At 41.1% G+C, this 24,323-nt stretch overlaps 1 protein-coding gene across 1 annotated transcript in view; it reads right to left on the reverse strand.

Moving 5' to 3' along the window:
* The window catches only part of LOC146649775 (uncharacterized), a 67,476-nt gene that overhangs the window by 27,965 nt on the left and 15,188 nt on the right, over positions 1 to 24,323 (reverse strand). Inside the window, exons 4-9 of the mRNA XM_085387554.1 lie at positions 23,696 to 24,130; positions 22,518 to 23,024; positions 17,292 to 17,438; positions 11,182 to 11,361; positions 7,638 to 7,714; positions 5,701 to 5,806 (exon numbers count right to left, since the gene is read on the reverse strand). Coding sequence (XP_085243680.1) covers positions 5,701 to 5,806; positions 7,638 to 7,714; positions 11,182 to 11,361; positions 17,292 to 17,438; positions 22,518 to 23,024; positions 23,696 to 24,130 — 1,452 coding nt within the window. The remainder of the gene's footprint in view (positions 1 to 5,700; positions 5,807 to 7,637; positions 7,715 to 11,181; positions 11,362 to 17,291; positions 17,439 to 22,517; positions 23,025 to 23,695; positions 24,131 to 24,323) is intronic.

Below are 24,323 nucleotides of genomic sequence, written 5' to 3' on the forward strand. Positions count from 1 at the left end.
CCATGTCTCATTTGACAGGCTGTCTTCCACCACAGTGCACACAATCACACGCCTCCACGTCCTTCTGAAGCCCCAATGTCATCAAAACGGGTGAAAGACGGAGAAATGTATTCATCTTCAGAGCAAAAAATTTATCATTCTGTTTCATATGCAACAAAAAACTTCAACAGTGACACGATGACAAATGAGATGAGAAGCAACACGATTTCAAAAGGAAAACAAAAGCTTTGGTTACAATTCATTTTATCAATCATCTTGATTCATTAATTAAGAAATGACAAATTTGACTCAAAACTTTATACAGCCCTCATAAGAACAAAAGAAACATCAAAACAGACATGATTAACCAGACTCATCTGTTTTCCTCTGCCTAAAATCAATAATTCATTTCTTATTTAGTGTTTATGGTCAACTCCAAACATCTTCCATCGCTCTCCTTTAAAGTCCAGGGCCCATATTCCCAGTTTCCCAGTCTTTCCTGTCTCTGGTCGCCATGCCACTGCAAATCACTTTCAGTGTGGATGGCGCCTTACTTAAGGGAGTCAAAGCATTAAATAAAACTTTATCTTTAATTTTACTAGCCATGAAATGGCTAATTACAAAGAAAATTACATTCCCCTTAGCAAATAGACTCTGGGCATCAAAACAGCTCAGCTGCATAGGCAGGAAAACTATGTAACATATGCTGCCTGGGAGAAGGCCTGTGTTTGAGCCCCAAATCATTCCCAGAGAGACCTCCAGTCTGCATAAATATGGAGTTGCAGCTGTCCCGAAACAATATGGTGGCTGCTAAGTGTTTAATTCTGATGACTGTAGAAAAAGTCGCAGACTTCAGTTAGTGAACAGTAGGTGGTGGACCAAACTACTGTGATGCATATGAACGGGGGTGTCCATTTGTCAAGACTTTAAAACTGATTGTTCTAAAATATAAAGACGACATTAAAATCACCTTCATCTTCATGTATCCCCTTCATACCGTGATTTATGAGGTGTTTATATATATATTTTCTTCTGACTGATTCCAAACCTGCACAATCTTTATATCAGGGTGAAAGGATTCAGTATTCAGTTTATTCGTTTTGAAGCCCTCCTATCCTAACCTGCAGTGGCCTAATCCATGAATGCACAGCCGTGATTGCTGGTTAGTTCAGGCTGAAAACAACAGCCCATCTAAAACACACAGAGCAGGTTACCATACCAACCGCAGCATCTGAGCACAGCAGATAGCTGGATTTGGCTGCGAGTGGCCAAGTCAAATCCCCTCGCTGATCTCGAAAAAAGGCCACACACCGCCCACAACACACACCGCCTGCCCTTTGCCATGCAGCGCACCAGCCAAAGGCAATAAGGTTGGACTTGTATCTCTTTCTTTGCATGTTTGAGAAAGGGATGAGCATCAACGAGACAATCAACGTGTCGAGGCCATTCACTGACGCCACCCGGAGCCTTCACTCCTCTATGTCTTGAATGAATGGCAGAATAGGAGCAGGGTGGAATAAAAAAGAAAATCCTTCTCAAATTATTATTCATGGGGAGGGGATTTTCCTTTCAGGCCTCCTTTATCGATGCCTTTCCCAACACGTCACCCTCTCTATCTGCCCTGACAAGTGCCAATCAATGGGCTTGAGTCCAGGTTTTTGGGAAACGCCGGAGGATTTCAGAGACAATAGCCAATGAGTCCACAGTGATGGTGGCTCAGAGACAATAGTGACATGGCTACACTGTTAGTGTGTGGTCCACAGGGGGTGAAACGATCCTTGCTTAGTACATGACTAATCTCTGGCTGCATCACCTCTGTCTTTCTGCAGCCTAATCTGTCCCGTAGTTTCCTCAACTTCCCTGAAACAATCCACTGAGGTCAGTTCAGATTAGTGCTCTTTGTGGCCCTGTACATCGCCACATTCATTTGGACACTTACATCTTTAGTTGCAGCTGAATGCTAAACTCTGAGGGTGAACACAGAGTGACCGAGCAGCAGAGAAACAGCCATGAAACAATTACGAGGGAAGGGATTATTCTACCTATGAATTCCAAATGAGCAAAGATGGACAAAGGTCTTATCGCAGGCCTCACTGGGGAGCCAGGGCATCTTGTAGCAGCTGATTTCTGGGTCTGGCTTAATCTCTAAATCATTCAACCATTTTCAATCGATCCAAAGGGATGGGTGACTCATTGATGTGGGGATCTGGGGTGGAGCTTTCTAGAGATTACAAATTGGTTATTTTATTCAATTCTATTACAGGAAATTCATGATATCAGTACTCATGGAGCTTGGCCAGAACAAAGTAGAAGGTGCAGAAGATTTTTTTTATGTATTTAACTCTTTTTTTTTTCTTTTTACCAATTTATTGGTAACAACATTGGTATTGAGGTTATTGCCTCAATGCCTCACTTTTGATAATCACCACCTAAATCTCTATATAAGAACAAAATAACTTAAAAAGAATGTAAATTGTATAATTATGTAAATAGCTTATTTCAGCTCATATTTTTTGATTTTTGATTTTATTATGTTATATTATATTATGCATTTATTTCTACTGTATTTCTCATATGCTGCTCTTATAATTGTTTCTGTTGTTTTAAATGATCATTGGATTCTTTTCTGTTGTGAACTGCAGTGGAATTATTTAATTGTACAGGGAACTATGTTTTTTTTACTGTGTATATGACAATAACACTTGAACTTGAAATGAATTATGTGCTTTAAATTGAATTTCATTAGCATTAACACTATTAGGAATGAAGTAGCTAAAATTAGTCAGCTAGCTGTAATGTTTGGGTAACGAGCAATTTGTGCATTAAGCCCCGTCACATGTTAATAGTAATATCATTATTATCTTTATTATTATAAAGTTCTGTTTGATTCAGTTTTATTCATATAGTGATGATCTTATTATTCTTAAACTATGGTTTGCAGTATTTTGGCTGGGCCCTCAGTCATGGTACAATAACGTACCATATATACAACAATCATAATAATAATAAACATGATTAATAAATAAAAATAATAGGGCAGGACATATGTCTTTTCACTGCTATAGTCAATGTTAGCCTGCATATAGATGTGCTGCTTCGAAACACCAGCAACAATTTAACGATTGCAGTTCCATGGGTCCAATGAATAACAATGGATGGCTTTATGGTTTGGTTGTATGGTTTTATGGATGATACAATCCATAAAACCTTTGTTATTAATAAAAGTGATGGACATACTATAATTGTAGGGTTTGGATCTATGACTTCTACAAATGTAGGGAACTTCATTCAGGATGGAAATCTGACATAATCTTCAAATCCATTCTGAGAAGTTGTTCATCACACTAAACCTACAAAAGGGATACCCATATTCTCATGGAGTCAAATTGGGGTCATTCCCTCCATTAGGGGCTTAAATGAAAGGTTGAACTGCTCGCACGTCCAGGGTAGCCAAATCTCACCTATCCACACAAAGACATGCCACACACTGGGCATCTTTTAGAGGCGCCGTAACCTCCAGAGCGACCTCTCCACGGCCTGCTAATGACCCCTTCCCTCTGAGGGTGACCGTGTCTTTGGCCTCTAAAAGGTCAAAGCACATAAGCCATCACCAGGATCCTCTACATAACATCTTTTTCATGTTTGCCCAAGTTTTACAGGGTAGTTAAACAAGCAAAGACTTATTCTAAAATCTGTCAGGAACCAAAAAAGGAGCATTTTACAGCTTAATGGAATTTAACTTATTGTGTAACTAGACAATGGATATACATTGTATACCTTCTACAAGCTAATAAATCAATCAGTCTTTGTAAAAATGCCTTTAAAGAGTCATAAAATGCTCTTTACTTGTGTGGTCACTTCTTACAGTCAGAAACAGAGGAGGTAAATAAACATGTTACACAGTAAAGTCAACCTTTAGGAAAGACCTGTAAAACACAGAGAAGAGGTTCTGGGTGTCCTCACAAACTCTTTTTTAGGAGACCCTCTCTAAGTTTCAATCACTTCCGTACCTCGTTGAAACTAAAATTTGTCTTCATAACAAGAGTTTTGAGTTTGTATGTTCATGTTTGCAGAAAAGGTCTTCATCCATAAAGAGACTGGATCTGAATGTACAAAGGTGTCCCAAAGGTTCTGACACCTGATCAGAAAATCTTGAGTGACTAAACTGAAGCAAACACGGATCTCTTCAAATACACAATTACACTATGATGCAAAACAGCAGAACTTGAGCTTGGACGTCCAGGTTGCATCCTTGGCTGCCTAGATGTTCAAGGGCATTTTAATTATTGTCTTTGATACAAAAAGAGAACTTTTGGTGACACCAGATGTTATCCACGTTTCAATATTTGCCCATCTTAGTTATTGGCCGTTTTATTTATTTATATATTATTAACTTTATTAGGAATTCATATTGTTTTGCTTTGTTTTTACCCTCTCATCCTCTCTTCAGCTCTAAAATCAAAAGGTGGAGATTCACAGCGTTTTAATCCCAGTAGGGGGTTGTCCTGCAGGAGGGTAGGTGACGCACTATTAATCAAGTGTGTCATCACATGAGTCAAGGTGTGCAAATAGGCATGGGGTCAATACCACAAGAGGTTTGTCCCACCCTATCATGTGACCTATTGAGGTATGACATTTTTGGGACACCCCCACACCCAGTCCATATCACACACGCTGATGAATTTATATAAGAATGTAATGTGCTTGAAAGTCTGATTGTGTACTGTATATTTATTAAACCCTGAAGCACTGTGCCAACGTGTGCTTTGAAAAGTGACATATGCCAAATCCTTCACATGGAGACTTTCTGTAACTAAACAAGTGTTTCATCGTTTTTCATGACTCATACCTCATATCAAGATTTAGAAATACTTTTTATTTTAATGCCTCTGTAATGCTGACATGATCGTAAAAGGAAAAGCAGTGCATTATATTAGAAAACTATTTATCCAATTAACATAACCGAACACTTAAAAAAAAAAAAAAGTAATTATGTTAATTATGTCAATCAACCGACAGTGGCATCAGACATGTTGGATTTGGTAGACAACGCTGCGCCCTGCAGCTCAGCCTTCGGATGCATCAATCTCAGCTGTGATGGATGCATTTGTAACTTCCTCTAGCAATACAGCAGGCCATGGACCATTAGTGTTATAGCACAATGACGGATAATGGATAAGTAAGACACCAGCGAAAAAGAAAGAAAATGATCACAGTCTGACTGATGTGGTCAAATGAAGGTGGGAGGAAAAAGAGCGAGCTATTACTTCAAGGGTGGCTCTCCATTTCCACTGCGCTGACAACACTCCTGCCTGTTTTCTGGCCTTTTGCTGCCAGCTCTCTAGTGTTTGTGGTCCATACAGTAAAGCACTGCTCCTAAACCATCACTCATGAATGTGCACAAGCTGGCCCTACAGGTGAAGGTGATACTGCAGGCCAGCTGGCCCTAGCGAGGATTAACAGGCTTAAGTGTACCGGAGGCAAGGGAACGCCAAACACAGCGCTGACAGTGAGGAGACAATGGCCTCTAATAAAGCAGAGCCGACAGGGACTGAGTGGGCTTTTACTGGATCAAGCGCTAATGGTGAAGATGGGCTCTCGTATTGATTAAGTATTGTTGTAGTAGGCTCTTAGTTTTGAAACAGAGGTGGTATGTAATGACAGCGCAGACAGAGCCTGAAAAAAAATATGTGTTCTGAGTAAATCTAATGGATAACATACTGTGGCTGGACTGGGAGGGAGAATGGGAGGATCTGAACATGTCGAATGACGGACTTGGGTCTATGATCCATGACGATGGCGACCCTGAACCTCCTTCGGACTGATCCTGCATGGAAACAGAAAGGAAAAAAATCAGTTAGGCTGCTTTTCAGCAGAAACAGGAAGGAGCTATTTTAGGTTAAGGTTTCGGTGGAATTAGATTGACCTGCGTAATGTAATGTGCGGTTCTTTGAGTACAAGTCTGCGATAGCCACCATATCTGGAAATTTCCACATGCACATGGATCTTTCTTCTTGTTCTATTTGTTGCCATGTCTAACAAATTGAGGTGTAAACAGCAACTTTATATGTAAATGATTAAATAATGTACCTAGCTATAGATGGGGTGGAAATTAACCCTGTTCAGATGCACATAATGTTCCCCTTTTTCAAATTCCCTAACTGACTCTGGGAGATCTCAGCTATATGGACATCCTGAGGCTTTGCTTGTTTCTCTATTAGTTCCATGGTGATTTTTCCAGCATGGTTGGGCTCAGGTAGTGTAGCAGTGCTTCTAATAATGGGAAAGATGTTTGTTTGATCCTTCCTTGTAGTAAGAAAGCACTTTTAGTGCTCAAATTGAGGAGAAAGTATTTACCATTTATTGTGGGAAGCTGCTGCCACAGGGGAGTGTCTTTGCAAAGACTGCTTTAACAGTTTTTTGTTGGGCATTGAAGATTGGTGTTATTCACTTTAACTATCGGTGGTTTTAATATTGTGGCTGATCTGTGTGTATCATTACAAAAACTGAGATTAAAATTCTGTTTCATTATTAAGTGTAGATTTTTGTTGGGGACGCAGATGGCTCGTTCCTGTGTAAGCTGCCACTCGCTGCCTAATTTTTGTGTTTCCATCTTTATAATTTTTTTTTTATCATACATTGATGCAGAAAAGGACCCCCCCCTGCCCCCACCACCAATACTGAAAACCAACACCTAGTACATGCACTTCCTTTTTTTCTTCAAAGACACAGCAGAGTAATCAAAATGAGCAAGTAGGGAAGTTGGTTCAAAACTTTTAATAACGTCGGGTTTGCCTCTGAAGAAGCACGTGAGGAAGAACTTGCAGCTTCTATCTTGAAAAACCTACTAATGGTTTATGAGTTTCTCATCATTGTAAATAATCCTGTGGGTGGATACTTGGTTTCAGTGAGGTGAATTATGCAAATGTTTGTATGAATCCTGCTCTGAGCACTCCGGCTAGACCCCCATCGTGGTCAGGCATAATTGTGGGGGGCTTATGGCTCTCATTCATGCTTTTCAGGGGCTCCCTCTCATCTGTCATAAAGAGGAGATTAATCGTAGATCACGTGGAGCACCTGCATCCATTCCACTGCAGCCCAGCGTGCAAAAGCCCTGTTTACCCTCCCGACCCCTCACCCCATCAAACCCTGTCTGATCCTGGTGGTGGTGCATCCTCCAAAAGAATCCTATCGTGTCGAGCTCTAACCCCCCCCCCCCACCCCCCCACCACCACCACCACCACCACAACGACACACCAATGAGGTGGTGTAAAAGCCTACCATACAGTCGGGCCTCCCCCTTCTCCTGCAGCGCGTGACTGATTAACCACACACCTGCTGCACGCCGCGTGCCCTCTGTTATATTGTGTCTCAATTATCATCAACAATTTGGCTTGTCTTACTGGCATGACAGTTATAAATGCATGCTGGTTCAAGTTTGTAAAAGGGTGTCTTTGTGTGGGATGTGTGCACTGCTTGGGGCTGTTGTGCGATAGTAGCTGATTCCTCAAGGTCTAGTGTTTGTTGACAACAAAGCACAGTCCTGCTTTTGAAGGAAATCTGATAGATGAATGAAGGAGGGGTGAGTGTGTGTGTGTGTGTTTGGGTATGTGTGTGAGAGAACCAAAACTGGTTTCACAAGGGGCAGCGGCACTCACCGATTTGTTTTCTTGGACTTTCCCTGCAGAGTTGAACCTTTCAGAGACGCTGCCAGCTGTGAGCGGCCTCGAAACACCTGACGAAACCAGCAAAGAACACAGCGTCAGGCAGGAGGGAGAGGAAGCGATTGTGTGTTAGCAGTTGTGTTCATGCATCTGTGTACATAAGTGCTGGCCTCTGGCACACACTTCTATGCGCTTGTCTTTTTGTACTTGAGTGTGTGTGCTCAGATATGAGTAATGTTGTGTAGTAGTTCCAATTATGGCTCCTAATCTCTGAGCAAATAATGGCATAAAATGGAGCAACAAAACCCCAGAGGAGCACCTGTCTGCAGAAGCGTGCCAGGTGTAAACATTGTTCTGCAGACACAGAGAGAGGAAAGACAGGCTTTCAGAAAACTCAGACAGATTTTGTCTTTTTGTAAACATCGGAGGCATGGATGCATGAATGCTAACAACACCGTGGTGATTATATTTCTTTTTATGCTGGGCATGAGCCAGATAAATATGGTTTTATTCAGCCCAGTTTGGAGATTTCCACTGATAAGACAATTTAAAGGAATTCCAGCGGAAATTCACCCAGAGAAATTTTGTTTCTGATTAAATAAATAAGCCACAAACCGTTACAGTTTAAAAAGTACGAGGTCAAAGGTATAATTACATGAAGACCAAATTGACTGACTAACTCTGACTGACCCCCAAATGAAGAGCAAAAACACTGCCATCATACAGATAATGATGATGCAAGTCTCCACAAGATCCATCGTTTTCAAGCTTCCCACTCACTGTCTTTTATTTACTTTTTGCAAATCAGGGGGTCTGCAACTGGGCACCTCAGGATGCTTGAGAAAACCTGCAAAACTAACTGTTTATTACCAAACTGAAGACAACATTCATTTAATTTAGCAGGTTAGAAACTCAGAGTTCTTCCTTCCCACCATCGCAGGTTCTTGCTCACAGGAGGTTGCCTGATTGTTGGGATTTTCACTCTGCTAAGTCTTTATCTAATGCCAGATTCAGGCGACTGTTGTTGTTATTTGCCATTGTACAGATAACTGAATTAAACTAAATGTCTTGAATGTTTTTAGAAGAATATTTTGGCAACAAAAGAAGAAGACAGATCATCATAAATTGTGACGCTGTCAAGTGGTTCACCCAGTAAACGCTTGGAAGTCATGTGACATCCTATCCTTGAGCTCCTGACCTTGAGGTTGGGGTCGCTGAGATTTGAACTTGTCTGAGAGTGTATTTTGTCTGAGAGTGTATTTTGTCTGAGAGTGTATTTTTAGAAAATACACCTACGGTACGAATTTCAAATCCCTATGTCAGCTCGTTCTCAAGTTGTCGCATTCACAAACTTGGGTGCACTCCCCGCTTGCCAAGCACTTTGGATGATAATACCCTTTCAGCGTTTTACGGCTGAGGGATAAAAAGACAGCAGGTCGAGCTGAAGATGCTGAGATTTTCACTGGGAGGGACCAGAATGGACAGGATTAAAAGTGAATACATCAGAGGGTCAGCTCAGGTCTAGTTTAGAAGTTTAGAAACAAGGTTAAAGAGGCAAGGCTGAGATGGTTTGGACAGAGCAGGGATTTGGGATATTATGGATAAAGGATGTTCAAGATGGAGCTGCCAGGGAGGAAGAAAAGAGGAAGACCACAGAGAAGCTTGTACTATAGTGAAGGAGAAGGTGTAGAGGGTTGGTGTGACAGAGGAGGATGTTAGGGAAGCAGACAATCTGTTTTTTGTACAGATAAAACACGATTCCCAGTCTCTTCTTCACAATAAAGTACACAGCTTATTAATTCATTAATACTATTAAGCCAAGGTCTGTTTAAACAGGTCTGTGTTTGAACAAAGAAAAAAACTGTCTGTCACGACCTAGTAGATAGACCTGTGGTATCAATTTGAAAATCCTACATCCCCTCATTCACCAAGTTGCGTGTCCATGCTGCCTGCCTGGTTGCTCAGCGGGCTGCCTTTGAAGCCTTTGAAGCTGAGGGGTAAAAAAGCCCAACTAGGGACAAAAGTTGGAAGCACATCAGTTTAATGCTTGCCATTATATTTATTCATTTCAGTTTTATTTATATGGTACCAAATCACAACAACACTTGCCTCGAGGTGCTTTATATTGTAAGAAAAAGATCCTCTAATCATAAAGAGAAAACCACAACAATCAGACAACCTGTTATGAGAAATCACTTGGTGTCAGTGGGAAGGAAAAACAGCAAGAGACGTTCTGGAGAATCAGACTCAGGCAGAGGCTGTGAGGGACAAAGACACGCTTCATTTATTATAAAAAGTGAACCATCTGAGGTCTAAGTCACCATCAGAGATTATCAGCTTAACAATAAAATATCAGAATATGTCACTTTTGTTAATCCACAACAGTGTTCGTGTCTAAAAGACATGAACAGAATTAACTCAAACATGAGGTTATGTGAAAAAATCTTCCAGTAGATACGGGATAGATGATGAAGCGACGAAGAGCGAGCTCTCTTGATCTTTAGTGCTTTTGAACAGATGCAAAAATCTCAGAGTCGAGTTAAAATGAGAGATGTTTCTTCATGAATGGGTTGAATTGACCTCTTAAACATCCACAGTGTTTATCTCCCTCTCTGGTGCCTTATCAGTCTATAATCAGCAGGGGTTTTCTGCACACACTCTTCTCAGTTTCTTATCCTGTGTTATGTGTCAGTGTTGTTTCGAAGTGTGTTTGGCTTTCTTAGTCGGACTTTCCCAGTTAATGATCTACTCTAGCGGTTTGATCTTTATTAATATGGCACATCCTGATATCCCTATAAACCTTTTTCTGCCTCACTGCACCTTGAGGGAAAAGCAGTTAAGAGCTCGCAGCGGCATGCCTGGGAGCAGATGAGAGTCGATATTACAGCTTGTTAAAGAAAGAAAAAAAAAAGGGGGGGGGGGGGGGGGGATTTACACCATAAATGCATTGCTTACTCTCAAGGCCAGTCGTAGATGGAGAAAACACACCTTCAGGGTCATATTTTCCCCCCATGTAAGGTCTTATGTGTTTTCTCCAGACACACACACACACACACACACACAGGCACACCTGTCCAGCTGCTGCCTGTTATTACAGTGACGGTTTTTGCTTATCAAACAATCTCACTCAAACCGTCAGAGCAGGAGGTTTACGCTCAGTCAACTCAGATTTGTCTTTAAGTTACAACAAACATGCAAAACCACAATTAAAATCAGAAGGAATTCACTTTCTCACTCTCACACCAACGATCCAGACTGTTCAGAAACATCTTAACTGAAATAACGGGTGTTAGTCAGAGTTTGTTCTTTGGCTCTGAACTTCCTCTTTTGGCTCAGTGTCCCCTGATCATTAACAAGCTACAAGCTACAGGTGTATCTGCATGTTTGTGCAGGGTTGTGTTAAATCCATGGTTTATGTTGCAATCTCCCAAACTACCCACAAACCCGTCTTCCCTCCATTCATAACATTTAAGGTCTTTGCATTTCCACACAGCTTGGTTTTTTAGCTTTATCATGCTTAATATTGCTGATGTTTTACCTGCTGAATCATACTGCATCGTCAGATCGGACCTCGGGGACACCTCCTCCTCCAGCTCAAAGGGACTCAAAAGAGTCTCAGGCGCCGGTCGGTCCAGGAGGAGCAGCTGAACCCGGGACAGGGAGCCCAGATTTCCAGAGTCGCAGCCCATTGTGAGTGCTGCGAGGCCGGGGGACAGCTCTGCTGGGGGAGGCAGCAGATGTTACACCAGAAAAACAAGATCTGAATCTTTCAGAGACCTCTGATATTCTGCAGTGAAGATTAGACAAACAGACCAGTTAGTCCAGGCAGTTATTATTTCAAATATTCATCAGAAAAATAAACTTTAAAGCTCCAGACATGTTGGAGCCGTTTAAAATTAATACATCTACATGTAAAATGTTAATTTAGATAGGATAGAAAAGATCCTATAACAGTATAATAACACATGCTATTATAAATATGAATAATGGTGGATACATGTATTAAACATGGCCAAAGTTCCAATAATGGAGGTCATCTTATATAAAAGTAACACCTGTGGAACAAAATCGAAACAAATGTCAGTAGGAGTGAATTTCCTTATATGGTTGTCATAGAAGCGAGCAGCACGGTGGTTAGCACTGTTGCCTCACTTCAAGTTAACCTGATAACAAAAAGAGAATATCAGAAAATATCCAGTTGGTCCGACAAAACCACACACCACACCCCAATCTGAGCCTGTTATCAACCTATTCAACAGCATTTATGAGTTCTTTTTAAGTCATATAAATGTTGCCATTAGGTACTCTTAAATAATAAAAGTACTCATTTATTTACTTAATTAACCTATACTAAACTTTCTGGTATTGTATTGGTGCTTGAATCTAACCAAACAGTAAGGGAAACAAAGAGGTCAAAACAAACTTTAACCCCTATTGCTACCATTGAAGAAAACACTCCTGCCCATTACTTCCATTCAGCAGGGTGGACTAATAACCACCCAATGAAGTAAAACTACATACTACACTCCCACACATAGGGGTGCAGTATATGTGTGCTGTCAATTAGTAAAATATAAATATATGAACAAAGTTTTACTGTTTCATTTAAATAAAAAGCATTGCCATGTATATCAGCTGTGCAGGTCTGCTGAGTGGTCAGTAAGTAAAAAGAATAGATCAAAATACCAGCCAACGTCTAAGTGTACAAATGAATAAATTAGTAATAAAATGTCTAAGACAAATTAATAAATTAGTACAAAAGTTCATCTTTTAAAAAAAGTTACAAAATTCACTACCCATTAATTAAGGTGTTAATAGGTATATTTTAAAAGGTAGACAATAGCAACAAGTACCATTTCAAGGGCAGAACAACAGGGCTTTAGAACACATCAACCTGGGCTGGATTATCCAATGAACAGTCTGGGTACAGGCCCAGAGACCCACCCACAGCTGAGAGTCCACCCAAGAAACAAAACAAGAAAAAAACAAAAACATGACCACAATATTTCTTATTCTTATTCATAAATCTTCTCATACATCTTCCAATTTTTAAAGGTTCTGTACTGGCCTCCTGTCAGGTCAAAATCTGGGTTCTTACTTTTATGGCCCAACAAGGTGAGTGTCCCCCACCTATATTGTCGACCTACTCCACCTTTATTCTCCAAGTCGGGTCCCTAGGTCTGCAGATTTGGGTCTTCTTGTGCTCCTACTTACTCGTCTGAAAACTAAAAGGGACTTTGAATTTCATTCCTTAGTTATAAAACTTTGCAACTCTGTAATATCCTTAAAAAAAAGCTTAAACTGTTCTGGGTTGTTTTATCGGTTCAAGTATGTTTGTTATATTTTACTGACACCTCTGTAAAGCACTGTGTCACTGCTTTCTTGTCTTGACACATGCTATATTTTACTTACTTAAATAGATACAAGTTTCAACAGCTGACAGTCGATTGGCTGAAGAAATCAGGATGAAAACATTGCAGTGAATATTAGAATTGCTGAGAAAATATTCACCTCAGTCGTGCTAATGAGAAATTTCTGAATGCAGATATTTTAATGTTTTTGGGATAGCTTTTTTTAGTAAGATAAAGCACTCTATGAAATGATTTAGAACCAATATGTGAATATAAACTGGAAGGTCTAGTATAATAAGGTGTTTTATATTCTGGGAATGAGGTACGCAGGAAGCCATCTTATGACATCATCTTAATGAGCTGGTAAAAGTAAATTAGGTAAAACATAATATGCATTCAGAGACTTTTGTTAGTATACAACATATCATAGTCTTGAAAGAGTAGAACACAGTCTAATATTTGTATTCCAACCATAAAGATGTTGGAAAAATTAATAATCTGCTGAAATTTTTTTTGATTCAACTGAAATATTAAATTACTGTAAATTATACAGCACAGCACCTCAAGCAAACCACCCCAGATCTACCCCACCTTACGCACACACACACAATTCCCCCCTCAGACTCCAAAGTTCTCGCCGTCACACCCAATTAAAAGCGGATCAGTGACAGTGTGGCTCACTGCCCATGCAAATCCCCGGTGTGGAGCTACCATTCCTATCTGAGGGGATTTCACACATTACGCTCTGCTGCATGGACACAAACACGAACACACACACACACACACACACACACACACACACACACACACACACACACACACACACACACACACACACACACACACACACACTAGCACTCCCAGCAGCATCCCAGCAGTGCTAGAAAAGAGAATCAGAGAAAGTTTTGCGCTTGCATCCACACAGAGCACATTCCTCTGTTAAGTGTTTTCAGTTGGGAACTGGTAAAGTAATCCCTCAGGTGAGAAAACTGGAACTGTTGCTTCTGCTGCTGATAAATTAAGAAGTCGTTGAGAGGAAATCCCTGGGATAACTGTGGCTGTAACATAATGTGGCGGGAAGCACTTTCAGTTAGGTCGGGTATTAATCTATCGTTAGCCACAAGCTGCCCAAAGACTGAGCAACACTCAGCAAACACAGTGGCAGATAACAAATGACTAATCCTGTGACTAAGGTGTTGGACACTGTGGTTGCCACCCACTCAGTGTCACAGTGACATGCTCCTGAATGAACTGCTGTACGGTTTCTTCAAAGCGCTGATCAGAAGTGATGTTGTGCAACATCAGCAAAGGTCATGAGTAATGACAGAGGTTTTTAAAAGAGGTTCATGTCAGATTTCAAGTTCTACAAAGTCATTAAAGAGGACAAATTAAACACATGCAGCAAAGTCTCTCATCTGAAGCTGCAATTTGCTCACCATTATTTTCTTTTGGGGTTTTCTTGGTCCAGGCCTGAGTTCCTTTGGTCTGTTTTGAAATAAAAGGCTGTTCTTGAGTCTGCTTTATGCAGTTTAGCCTGATTAAATATCTGTATTTTTTTTTAAATCCTGTATATCCTATACAAATTTAAATTGTGCTTCACGTCAGCCTGATAACAATCAGTCTGGAGCATTAGCTCGCATTTGCCAGAGCTTCTGGACTGAGCCCTGTGTTGATTTTATCAAACTGGTTGCCGTGGTTGCGGCTGCGCTGATCCTTTCACATCCTCGGGGCAAAGGTCGTGGAGGTCAGACAGAGGTTCGGGTCAAGCAAGCAGGTTAAACACCTTGTCAGGGATTAGCAGGCTATGAGGGACGTGGAGGAAGTCTTCATTGGCTAATGTTTCTCTCCGCATCTCACTCAACCACCTCCAGGACACACACATGCTATCTAATACAGGCATGCACACTAACACAAATCACATTTACTCCGCCTTTGTTGGCCAGTGTGGGCCAATGCAAGGACCTGACAGAGTGAGTGGTCAGATAAGCTCATCTCTGCTGGTAACAAGGCAGATGTCAGAGAGAAAGGAGAGCATGTCTAATTGAGACATGAATGGGAGCCACACATAGATGGAAGCAACAATAAACAAACTTAACTTTCTTTGAATTGGAATCACAGAGAGAGAAAGAGGAGCCAAACTAAAGCCTGACCAAATTTCCAAATGCTGATAACCTGTGAACCGCAAAAACGCAACGTGTATATGTATTATTGTAGGGTCTACCTTACAATATAAAGCACCTTGAGATGACTGTTGTTGCGATTTTATCTATATAAATTAAATTGAAATTAAATTGAAAAAAGCAAAAACAAAAACACACACAATAATAAGGGGATACTTTTGTTTTAAATTATGGTTTAATTACTAAATGAATCAGTAAGCTGAACGATCAAAAACACATCAGACAGACCCTCAAAGATGAGAATGAATTACCTTTCAATATTTGTACATTTGTTAGTTTTGTATTTATACCTGATGACCTGTTGCTTCTTAAAACTGTTCACTGTCCTCGCCGGGTGACCTGCAATGGTCGTGTATTGTGTGATGTCCCTCGTTTCCCCTTATATTTGTGTGTGTGTGGCTGTTTTTCCCACCGTGAGACCTGCCGCACCTAAAGCGTAATCGCATGCACCTGCTGCTGATCAGCCTCGTCGAGGGAGTTATTTAACAGAGTGGCTGAGCTGTGAGATTGTTTGAGTGTTTGAGTTTGCCGCCGATGTGGATGTTACTAACCGCTGCCTCTGTGACTTCCAGGAGTATTGCAGAAACAAGAGGAAAAACCGCATGCATTGTATACAGACGCAAAGGGAATGGAAACATGGACCATGGACACTGGGAGAAATGTTCAACGTAGAAAGTCCTGCCTTTGGGTCCTACTTTCCCCATTCTCTGAAAAAAACATACTTTTTGAAGACATCATATTAACCACTTGATTGGTAATTGGTCCTTTATTGTCAGACCTCTATATTAACCTTATGATGTCTGCACAAAAAATTAATGGCAAGCCATCAAAAAGCTGTCGAGAAAGTTGACTAAAACCATGAAATTTCAATGTCATGGTAATAAGACTGAGAATGTCAGTAGGTTATATCATCTGTGGATTACAAAAGTATCTACAAAATTTCAGGACAATCCAAGACCTAAGTAGGGGTGGGTTTAAAAAAATCGATTTTTCCAGTTCAAATCAATTTTAGTTTGAATATTCTGATATCGATTCATTAAATCCTGAATTGATTTTTAAATATAAATGTACTTTGCCAGAAATCTCAGGTTAAAGCTCACAAAACTATTTCAACAACCGCAAAACAGCTAAAACAGCAAACGATTAAAGAGCAGGTAAATGGAAAAAGATTCCCCCCCATTCACCCGATGGCACGTATGGATGCCATCGAGTGCTGAAAGCCGACATCTCACAGATTCGGAAGCTGCAGGTTTCGTCACTCTCCAACCAAAATTTACTAGCAGCGGCAAAAGAAGACCAAAACTACGCTTCACGTTTGAAAAACATTGTAATGAGCTCCCTCTTACTTCTGCTGTTCTGCTTCCACCACGATTAAATCACACTTCCTGCTCAGCTCTCTCTCAGTGTATTTCAAGAGTTTACCATCAAAAATCTCTCTTTTCTCCATTATTCGGTTACTTATTGCACACCAGTCTACCATTGTGCACAGTGCTGTCTACTGCTGTTATTTTTTTTAAATGACCTCCAATAAGAAAGCCAAATTTCTGCTGGTCAGCACCAAAGAAATTTTAACTTACAAATTATGTCAAACGACAAAACGCTTGGCTGTGTCTAATAAACCTCTGTAACTTTGGCTGCTTCACTTCAGCAGCATCAGGTAATGTTCATCTGCTGATTCATGGTTTTCTTCCGTTTTTGGTCTACTGCAGAATATTTTTAAGGGGGTTATTTGCTATAAAAGACCAAGCCAGAAAAATCTCCTTCATGTTTTTCTTTGTTTTATCCTCAGTTACTTTGACACAAAGGCAGCTGCTGTGATGCTTACACCTCTGATGAAGTCAAATATAATTGTCATTTTGTATTTTTGGGGGTTTTATATTTGTATAAAACCAAGTGTCAGTTTTGTTTTTATACATAGATATAAAAGTATGGATATGTACTGATAAATTGATTGTCTGAGTCAAATCAGTCAATCAAATCAAATCAATTATGGAAATCAAAATCGATACGCAGCCCTAGACCTAAGTGCTTGGACCAAAGTTGTGGAAAAAGCTGGAAACACTGTAATTATTAAGCTGTATCATTAGCTGAAGCTGTTTAAGTGCTGAACGTGTTACCTGTTTCAGGTGAAGGGCAGCCTGATGAGTCAGATGGCTGGTCCAAAGACAAACAGGAAGTTGACAGTGGCGCAATGGCCTCCAGTTCATCGAACACACCAGACTGACTGCAGCTGATCTCAGAGCAACGAGATGCTGCTGAGCGCCCTGCAACAGCACAGAGCGGGTGTTTAATATTATGGCGATAATACAGATGATGATGAAGCTGAAGATAAGGATTAAATGTATTTTTAATGACATGTGTGGGCACAGTGGATTGTTACATTTGAAAAGTATTAGGACCCAGTACAGTGCATGAAAACAATAGAAAATGTAAGCGCCAAATAACATGACTGCATATTATTTTTATTTTAACATGTTTCAATTTACATTTTCTTACTCTGTGAAACAACTTTTTGAAGTAAAATGTTTTGATTTTTCCAAGGCAGGAGTTAAATCCATATTTATGTTCTGCTGCTAGAAGATTTTTCTTTAAATTACTTAAGCTATGTCCATTAGCTATATATAAAGCTACAGTTAGCTCAGCTTGCTAGTGTGGCACATAATAACCCATACAACTGTTTTTGTATGGGTATAACATTTTTTTTACACTTATATCATAGCTATATTGTATACATTAAACAAGGTGTAATGTGCAATTGAATGAACTCTAGAGCATTAGCAGGCACACTAGATAAGGCTAGGAAAAAAAAACTAGATAAGGCTAGGTTAGCTGTTTTATACTAGCTAACTTCTGATTATTAGAAAACAAGTGGTTGTTGGAAGTCGCAAGGTGAAATTGGTAGTAGTGGTATATGACCAGCTGTAGCCTGCCGACAACTCTTTAAGTAGTAGTGAAACTGAGACCATGTCCCCTCAAAGTAAAAGGTGAGTTGCAGTGTAATGCAAACTTTTCGTTTGTAGGTGAGCAGTGTCCGTTTACAGTCTGGTTTGTAATTTTTCGAGACAAACTATGGGCAAAGCAGTAATCTGCCAGCGACAAGAGCAATTGTTGGGCTCAACTTCACCTACCAAAAGCCAGCAACCACTTACTAAGCAGTTGAAGCAGATACATTTCAATGGGTCACTGGCTGGTCTCTAGGCCTTTGTGACTGGAACATTAAATGTACCTTAAATTTTTTTCATTAGTACTGACTGATTCCCACATAAACTATCACAAAATCCTTTAAATATCAATAAAAGATTGCTATATAATTTAATAATAATGAGAACACCAAAGAGAAAGGAAAACAAAAGTCAGACTACACAGCTTCTCTTGGCTGGATGTAGTCAGCTATATTGATGCTCACCCCTTCAAGGAGGGGGATTCTGACAAGTGGGCAAAACACAATACAGGACATCCACAAGTGAAGCCCCTCAGGTGAGGCTTCAGGGTAAAAGTACTCTCAACTTGCCTACACTAAACATAGCAGGAAAATCTTCCCTTAAGCGCACAGAGGGCACTTTGAGGAATGTTAAAAACGGTCAGGCTCGTCATCAAAACTGTTTCACTCTGCCTGGTTTAAAACTCAGAGGATTAGTGAGAGAAACTGTTTCACTGGGTGATGTGTTTTGTCATTGCCATGAAAGAAGCTTGTCGAGGCTTTTCTCACATTAGAACAGCTTGGCCTGGACAAAAGGATAATATATACAGAGGCTCTAAAAGGAAAAGGCAAACTCAGCTCCTTCACCCACACAGACGAGTATAAATGTACACATGAAGCCACCCTTGCGCAGTCAAGTAAGTGAACAACGCCACGCACACACCACTGCACTATTGTGCACTTGAGCGGCTTGGCGCTCTACTCAGAGAGACAATGGAAGGACTTGACTTGACACTTCAAAGCATATTGCTGCTGTCAACTCAGCTGTCATTCTCAGTCGACGAGGGCTCTACTGAGTCAGGGCGAGTTTTTCGGGGAGGTTAAGGGTGGCTGTGGGGGGTCAGTGGGTTTGATTTGACAGAGTTGGATAAAAACAACGACTCCTCTGTGTGCCTGTGGCCTTCTTTTCCTGGTCACAGCGCCATGCTGAAAGGCCCTAAGTGGAGAGGCCAGGCCAGGCCAGGACAGTGCCCTGCTTCATTGTCAGGGACAGTTAAACTCTGGAGATGTTGCTCAAAACAGGTCAGTCTGGGGTCACTGTATGGACTGATGGGATATGAGAAAGCCATGCTGGGGGGCACAAAGGGCTGAGTGAGACAAGGAGAGTGTCTGCTGCCAAACGCAGTACCACACTGGGGCTGTTGCTATAGATACAAACCATGCCATCCCTTCCAAAGCCATACCTCTCAGATTATAGCTTTTTAAGTGACAACTCCAGCTTATGACAAATTTAATTTGAGCATTTTTAAAAAACATGACTTTGCAGACACAGATTTAAGAAGGCAAATTTTTTTTGACCATCTGGTGTAAAGTTGGTGATACAAATCCGTCAGACCTTCAGACTTCAGCTGTCTAAGTGAGACATAAAAAAGTTACAGTCTGTTGTGTCTAAAGTCACTTGAGCTGGAATTTGATCTTCTGCTGAGTTAAAGTAAATGATGAACTTCTGACACGTGACCATAACGTGGTGGAAATCTGTCCATAAAACTTAATTTGCCTGATTTAAATTTGATTGATTTGCTGGTTTCAACAGAACTCCAAGGTGAAGTTTTTATAAGAGGAGAAGCATTTAGTAGCACAAAGTGCGGATCTTGTACAGAGAAAAGCTGTGACTTTCCAAGATAACTACAGGTTTACCTTTCTCAGACTACTTTATAAGTTTAAAAAGGAATCTGGGCACTACTGTAGCTCACCTGACTGAGTAGATGACCCGTATGGTATAGGGTACTGCAAGACCATGGGTTTGATGCCACTGGACCACATTTCCTGTGTGTCATTTCATAACAATGCTTCCTAGCAATAAATCTTATACCGTTGGCAAGCCCATTTGTTTCTTCTTAAATTTGTAGGTTGAGCAGTAGAGTTGAGTATGTAGGTACATCCATGAAAATTCTCTATGCTAATGCCAAACTGCGTACTCTGCTATTCACTCTTGTTTGGCGTCATTAATGTATTGGATGATTGAAGTCTAAAGAAAGCAGACATACCGGCAAGTAGCATGTGGATGGACCATACACAACTACAGCAGCCTGGCACCTCCTCCTCATGCTGGTCACCAGCTTGGTCACACACTGCTATTTTTCAATCAGCAATTTCCACAAGTGAGCCAATCTGGTTGTGTTGGTCACTATGGCAGCACTCCCAAGCTGATCCCACGAGTGTTCATTGAGGTTGAGGTCAGGACTGCAGGCAGGCCATTCCTTCCCGTCTACTCCCAAATTCTGGAGTCAGTTTCTAAGCTGTGCTGTGTGGGGGCAATTTTAGGTGACAGAGTTTGGTACCAGACCAGTGAAGATATGGGAGAATCCAGTATGCTTTCTTTCTTCAGACTTCAATCATTCAATACATTAATGAAGGGCTGTTGGGCATTGGCAGAGAAGACTGGACATGCTTTTCAGGAACAAACAGGCTTTCCAACAGTGTAAGATTTATTGCCAAGAAGCATTGTTAATAAAAAGAAATAAACACAAATTTCCTTACTTTTTGTGTTTCCTTAGAGCAGCTCCTTGTACTTGCTCTGTACTGCTGAGAACATCAGACTTTGACGTGTTGATTTTTGCATTTTTCTGTTTATTTTGCTTTATTCTAGTAGTTATCTAGTGTTTTTTTTGTTTTACCTCCTTTTTAACTGCCTGGATCACATATTTAAGTTTTGGCCTCCTCTTCGTGTTTCACAGATTTTTTGTCATTCAGTTTCACCTCAAAGCCTGATAGCTTTGCCTCTCATGTCATCTTGTGTTTTGTGAGATCAGATTAAAATAAAAATCCCTTTTAGTTGTGCATCCAGTTTATGTTCTTGTATTGTTATAGGTTGTGTGTGAAGGACAGGAATATCCTTACCGGTACTTTTGAGATAAATAAAATAATTCTCACCGTATCTTATCTAGATGTAATAAACAGTTTAATAGCTGTACTGAATGTTGAGCAAGGTCTAGCTTATTCTAAAAACGATAAATTGAACTGTAGTGAAAAGCTGTAATTTCTTACGAAATGCTCCCGGTAAAGTCATTTTATTTGGGAAAGAACTGGAAGGGAACTGGCCTACTGAGGGCTGAATTACTGTTGCTGCCTTCACTTCCATTTAAATCAATAGGATGTAATTAAGTTGATCAAGCCCAACTGTGGACCTGTCCGTTGGTTTTTGTCTGTCTTTTATAAATGCTGCCATGCACCTTTGCGACTTTGGCAAGAACAGTAAACATAATAATTCATGTAAACCTGAACAAACAAGACTGAAGGTTGTAATAAACTGGAATTAGCTTGCAAGCGTCAAACTGAGCCGCACTGAGGCTGCATTGAACTTGAATTGCCTCCATCTGCGAGGAAATAAATGAACCAGTGACACGCTCTCTGTGTCTGCCGTGAAGAGAACAGCGTGCTCCGATACAGCATGCCCCCCCCCCCCCCCCCCCCCCCTGCAGCACAGCACCACACAGAGAACAGTAGATGTCTCTGATAGAAAGGAGAAAATCCCTACACAATTTCCACATTGTTTGCTTTCTTTCATAAAGTTCCTGGAGAAGTCAGATGTCAGTGGCATGTCCTTTATGCTCATTGGGAACGGTAAATTAGCGGGCCACAGGAAAGCCATAGAGGTATTCTATTGTGGCGTTCCTCCTCAGTGTTCTGCCGTCAGCGAGCGGTGGTCAGTGTGGATTTATGACCATCAGCTACACGTTTCCCTCTCAGAGCCCAGAGAAAAGTGAAGCCATGAGGGGGGGGGGGGGCGCTGAGACTGAGAGGCACGCCACACGAGGTAGGCACCCCGACTTCTATTGTTGGGGCCTCACGGCTTTGAGCAGCGACTCAAACGGTACCAGCTTTTCATCAAAAGCCCTCCTTTCTATTGCTGATTTAGAGGAAAAAGAAAAGCTTTATGTGTTATTTATTATGTGGTGGGAGGAGGTGAGAAAAAACAGGCTGACAGCAGAGCTTTCACAATGTGCTGATGGGGGCAGGAGCATCTGAAGGCCTCACTGTGGAAGTAGGCTTTGATTTCTCTGTCTGACCAGATCTCTTTGTCCCGGGGTGGATGTCCACCCTTGTTCAGGACAATCAGGGCCCTCAGAAAGTGGGTAGGAGTGTAGTGTTGGGCAGGGAGGAGGCTGTGAACGACACATATGTCGCCAAGCTCATTTCTCACCTCTGACAGGGGAGATTTGAGGCAGGACCGGCCAGCGATGAGACTCCATCCGAGACATTGGAGGAGAAGGGGTCAGCTTTGCCAGTGACCCTGAGTGGGGAGTGGTCCTCTGTGGACTTGGGCAGGAGGACCAAGTGGTGGAGGGAAAAGCCAGAGTGGCACCTTGATCAGAGTCCAAGGATGTGTTGAGATCGGCAGGAGCTACAAATACTTCTAAGTGGATATTTTGTGGTATTTTTGTGCTTCTCTTGCTGCTCTGAGGTTTATCTGAATTACAGTGGATGGCTGGTATTGGGCGAGGTGAGATGGGTTTGGTTTGGCCGAAGAGTGGCTCGTAGAACACAGGGGTGGCGGTGCTGTCGGCGGTGGTGTTTTTCTTGAAGGATTGATGAAGGTCTGATTCCTCTGGAGGGGAAGAAGCTAGGGGTAACTGCATGAGAGGGGAAGGATGGGATGGGGATAAAGAAACATAGCCTTCTGGATCTGCTGAGACCATCAAATCTGCTGCTGAAAGACAGAAGAAAAAATAATTTGATCAGAAGTTTGAGTCTAAACTGCTGCTTGCAGTTTCCAGAATGACATCACTTTCTCTCCTGTTAATTCTGACACATTTCACTAATCAAAAAAGGAAAAAAAAGCCATATTTTTGGGACAGAAATAAACCCTTGCAGATATCCTTCTTCATCAGCTGAAACTCATCAGAAACACCAGATGGAAATTTAATCTTTAACATCAAAAGTTTTTAAAAGTTATGTTTCTGTTTTTTTGTGTTTTTGCTTTTTTAACCTTTTCTAAGATCTGGTTTACTTACATGTAGACTGTTTTATTCACACTAGATATTCTATGTTTCTGAATTCATGTATAAGGTATGATGATATTAATCCATCAAGGGAAACTGGAGTTCAATATATTGCCCAAGAACACCTTTGCAACCTGAGCTACAACTCCCTCAATGTTTAAATCTCTTCTTGAGAAATAAAATTTCTCACATTTTGGAGTATTGGCAGGTTTATTTCTACTATACTGTACCATTTATATTAGTTTGTAGTAAATATATTTGGGGTTTGGGTGTTTGAAAACATCATTTAAATCAGCCTGAAGTACTTGATTAGTAAATATAAGTTATAATTCATACAAGTCTTAAAGGTGCCATGAAAACGGCTAACTGAGATTTTTACCAGATGTTTTGTCACAGAGGACGCTGCTCCTGCCACTGCTGAGGTCGGCGCTCCGACTGAATAAACTGGAAGGTGGACGGCTTAAATCTGAAAAAGACCCCCGGGAGAGGGAGCTGGGTGGTGGTGAGAGGGTTGATCCAGCAGGTCTGAGGTCGGGCTCCAGCACTGCGGGTAGGGACACCTTTTCCCCCCCAAGCGGTTTCTCCTTCACAGGAGGAAGAGGATGAGGAGATGCTGGAGTGGGGTTTGAGTTGTTCTCCTGTCTTTCAGAGTCAGGGTGAGGCGTGTTGTTGTAGGGTGGTGTTGGATTAAGGCTGGGTGGAGCAGCGGGGAGCTGGGCACAGGGAATGACTATAGCAGAGCGACTTCCTGCAATCAGACCAACGTTCTGCACGAAGCCCGCTCTTCTGATGGGAATATGATGGAAGTGTCCTTCTATAAAAACACAAATAAATATCAGTAAAGATTCACATCAGCCACAGAGCTGACTTTAAATATGGATCTGAATCAAGGGAATAAATCCACTCTTCTATTCCTCAAAGGTCAACACATTGTGGTTCATTTTTAAAACTTCCAGAGTCTGCTCGTGACAGTTTTGTTCCCACTTTCCTCAGTCCTGGAGCAGACA

Source organism: Rhamphochromis longiceps, linkage group LG17 (assembly GCF_057381845.1).
Source record: "Rhamphochromis longiceps isolate RC_006_pf linkage group LG17, R_longiceps_female_GT1.1, whole genome shotgun sequence".
In the NCBI taxonomy this organism is placed as follows: domain Eukaryota; kingdom Metazoa; phylum Chordata; class Actinopteri; order Cichliformes; family Cichlidae; genus Rhamphochromis; species Rhamphochromis longiceps.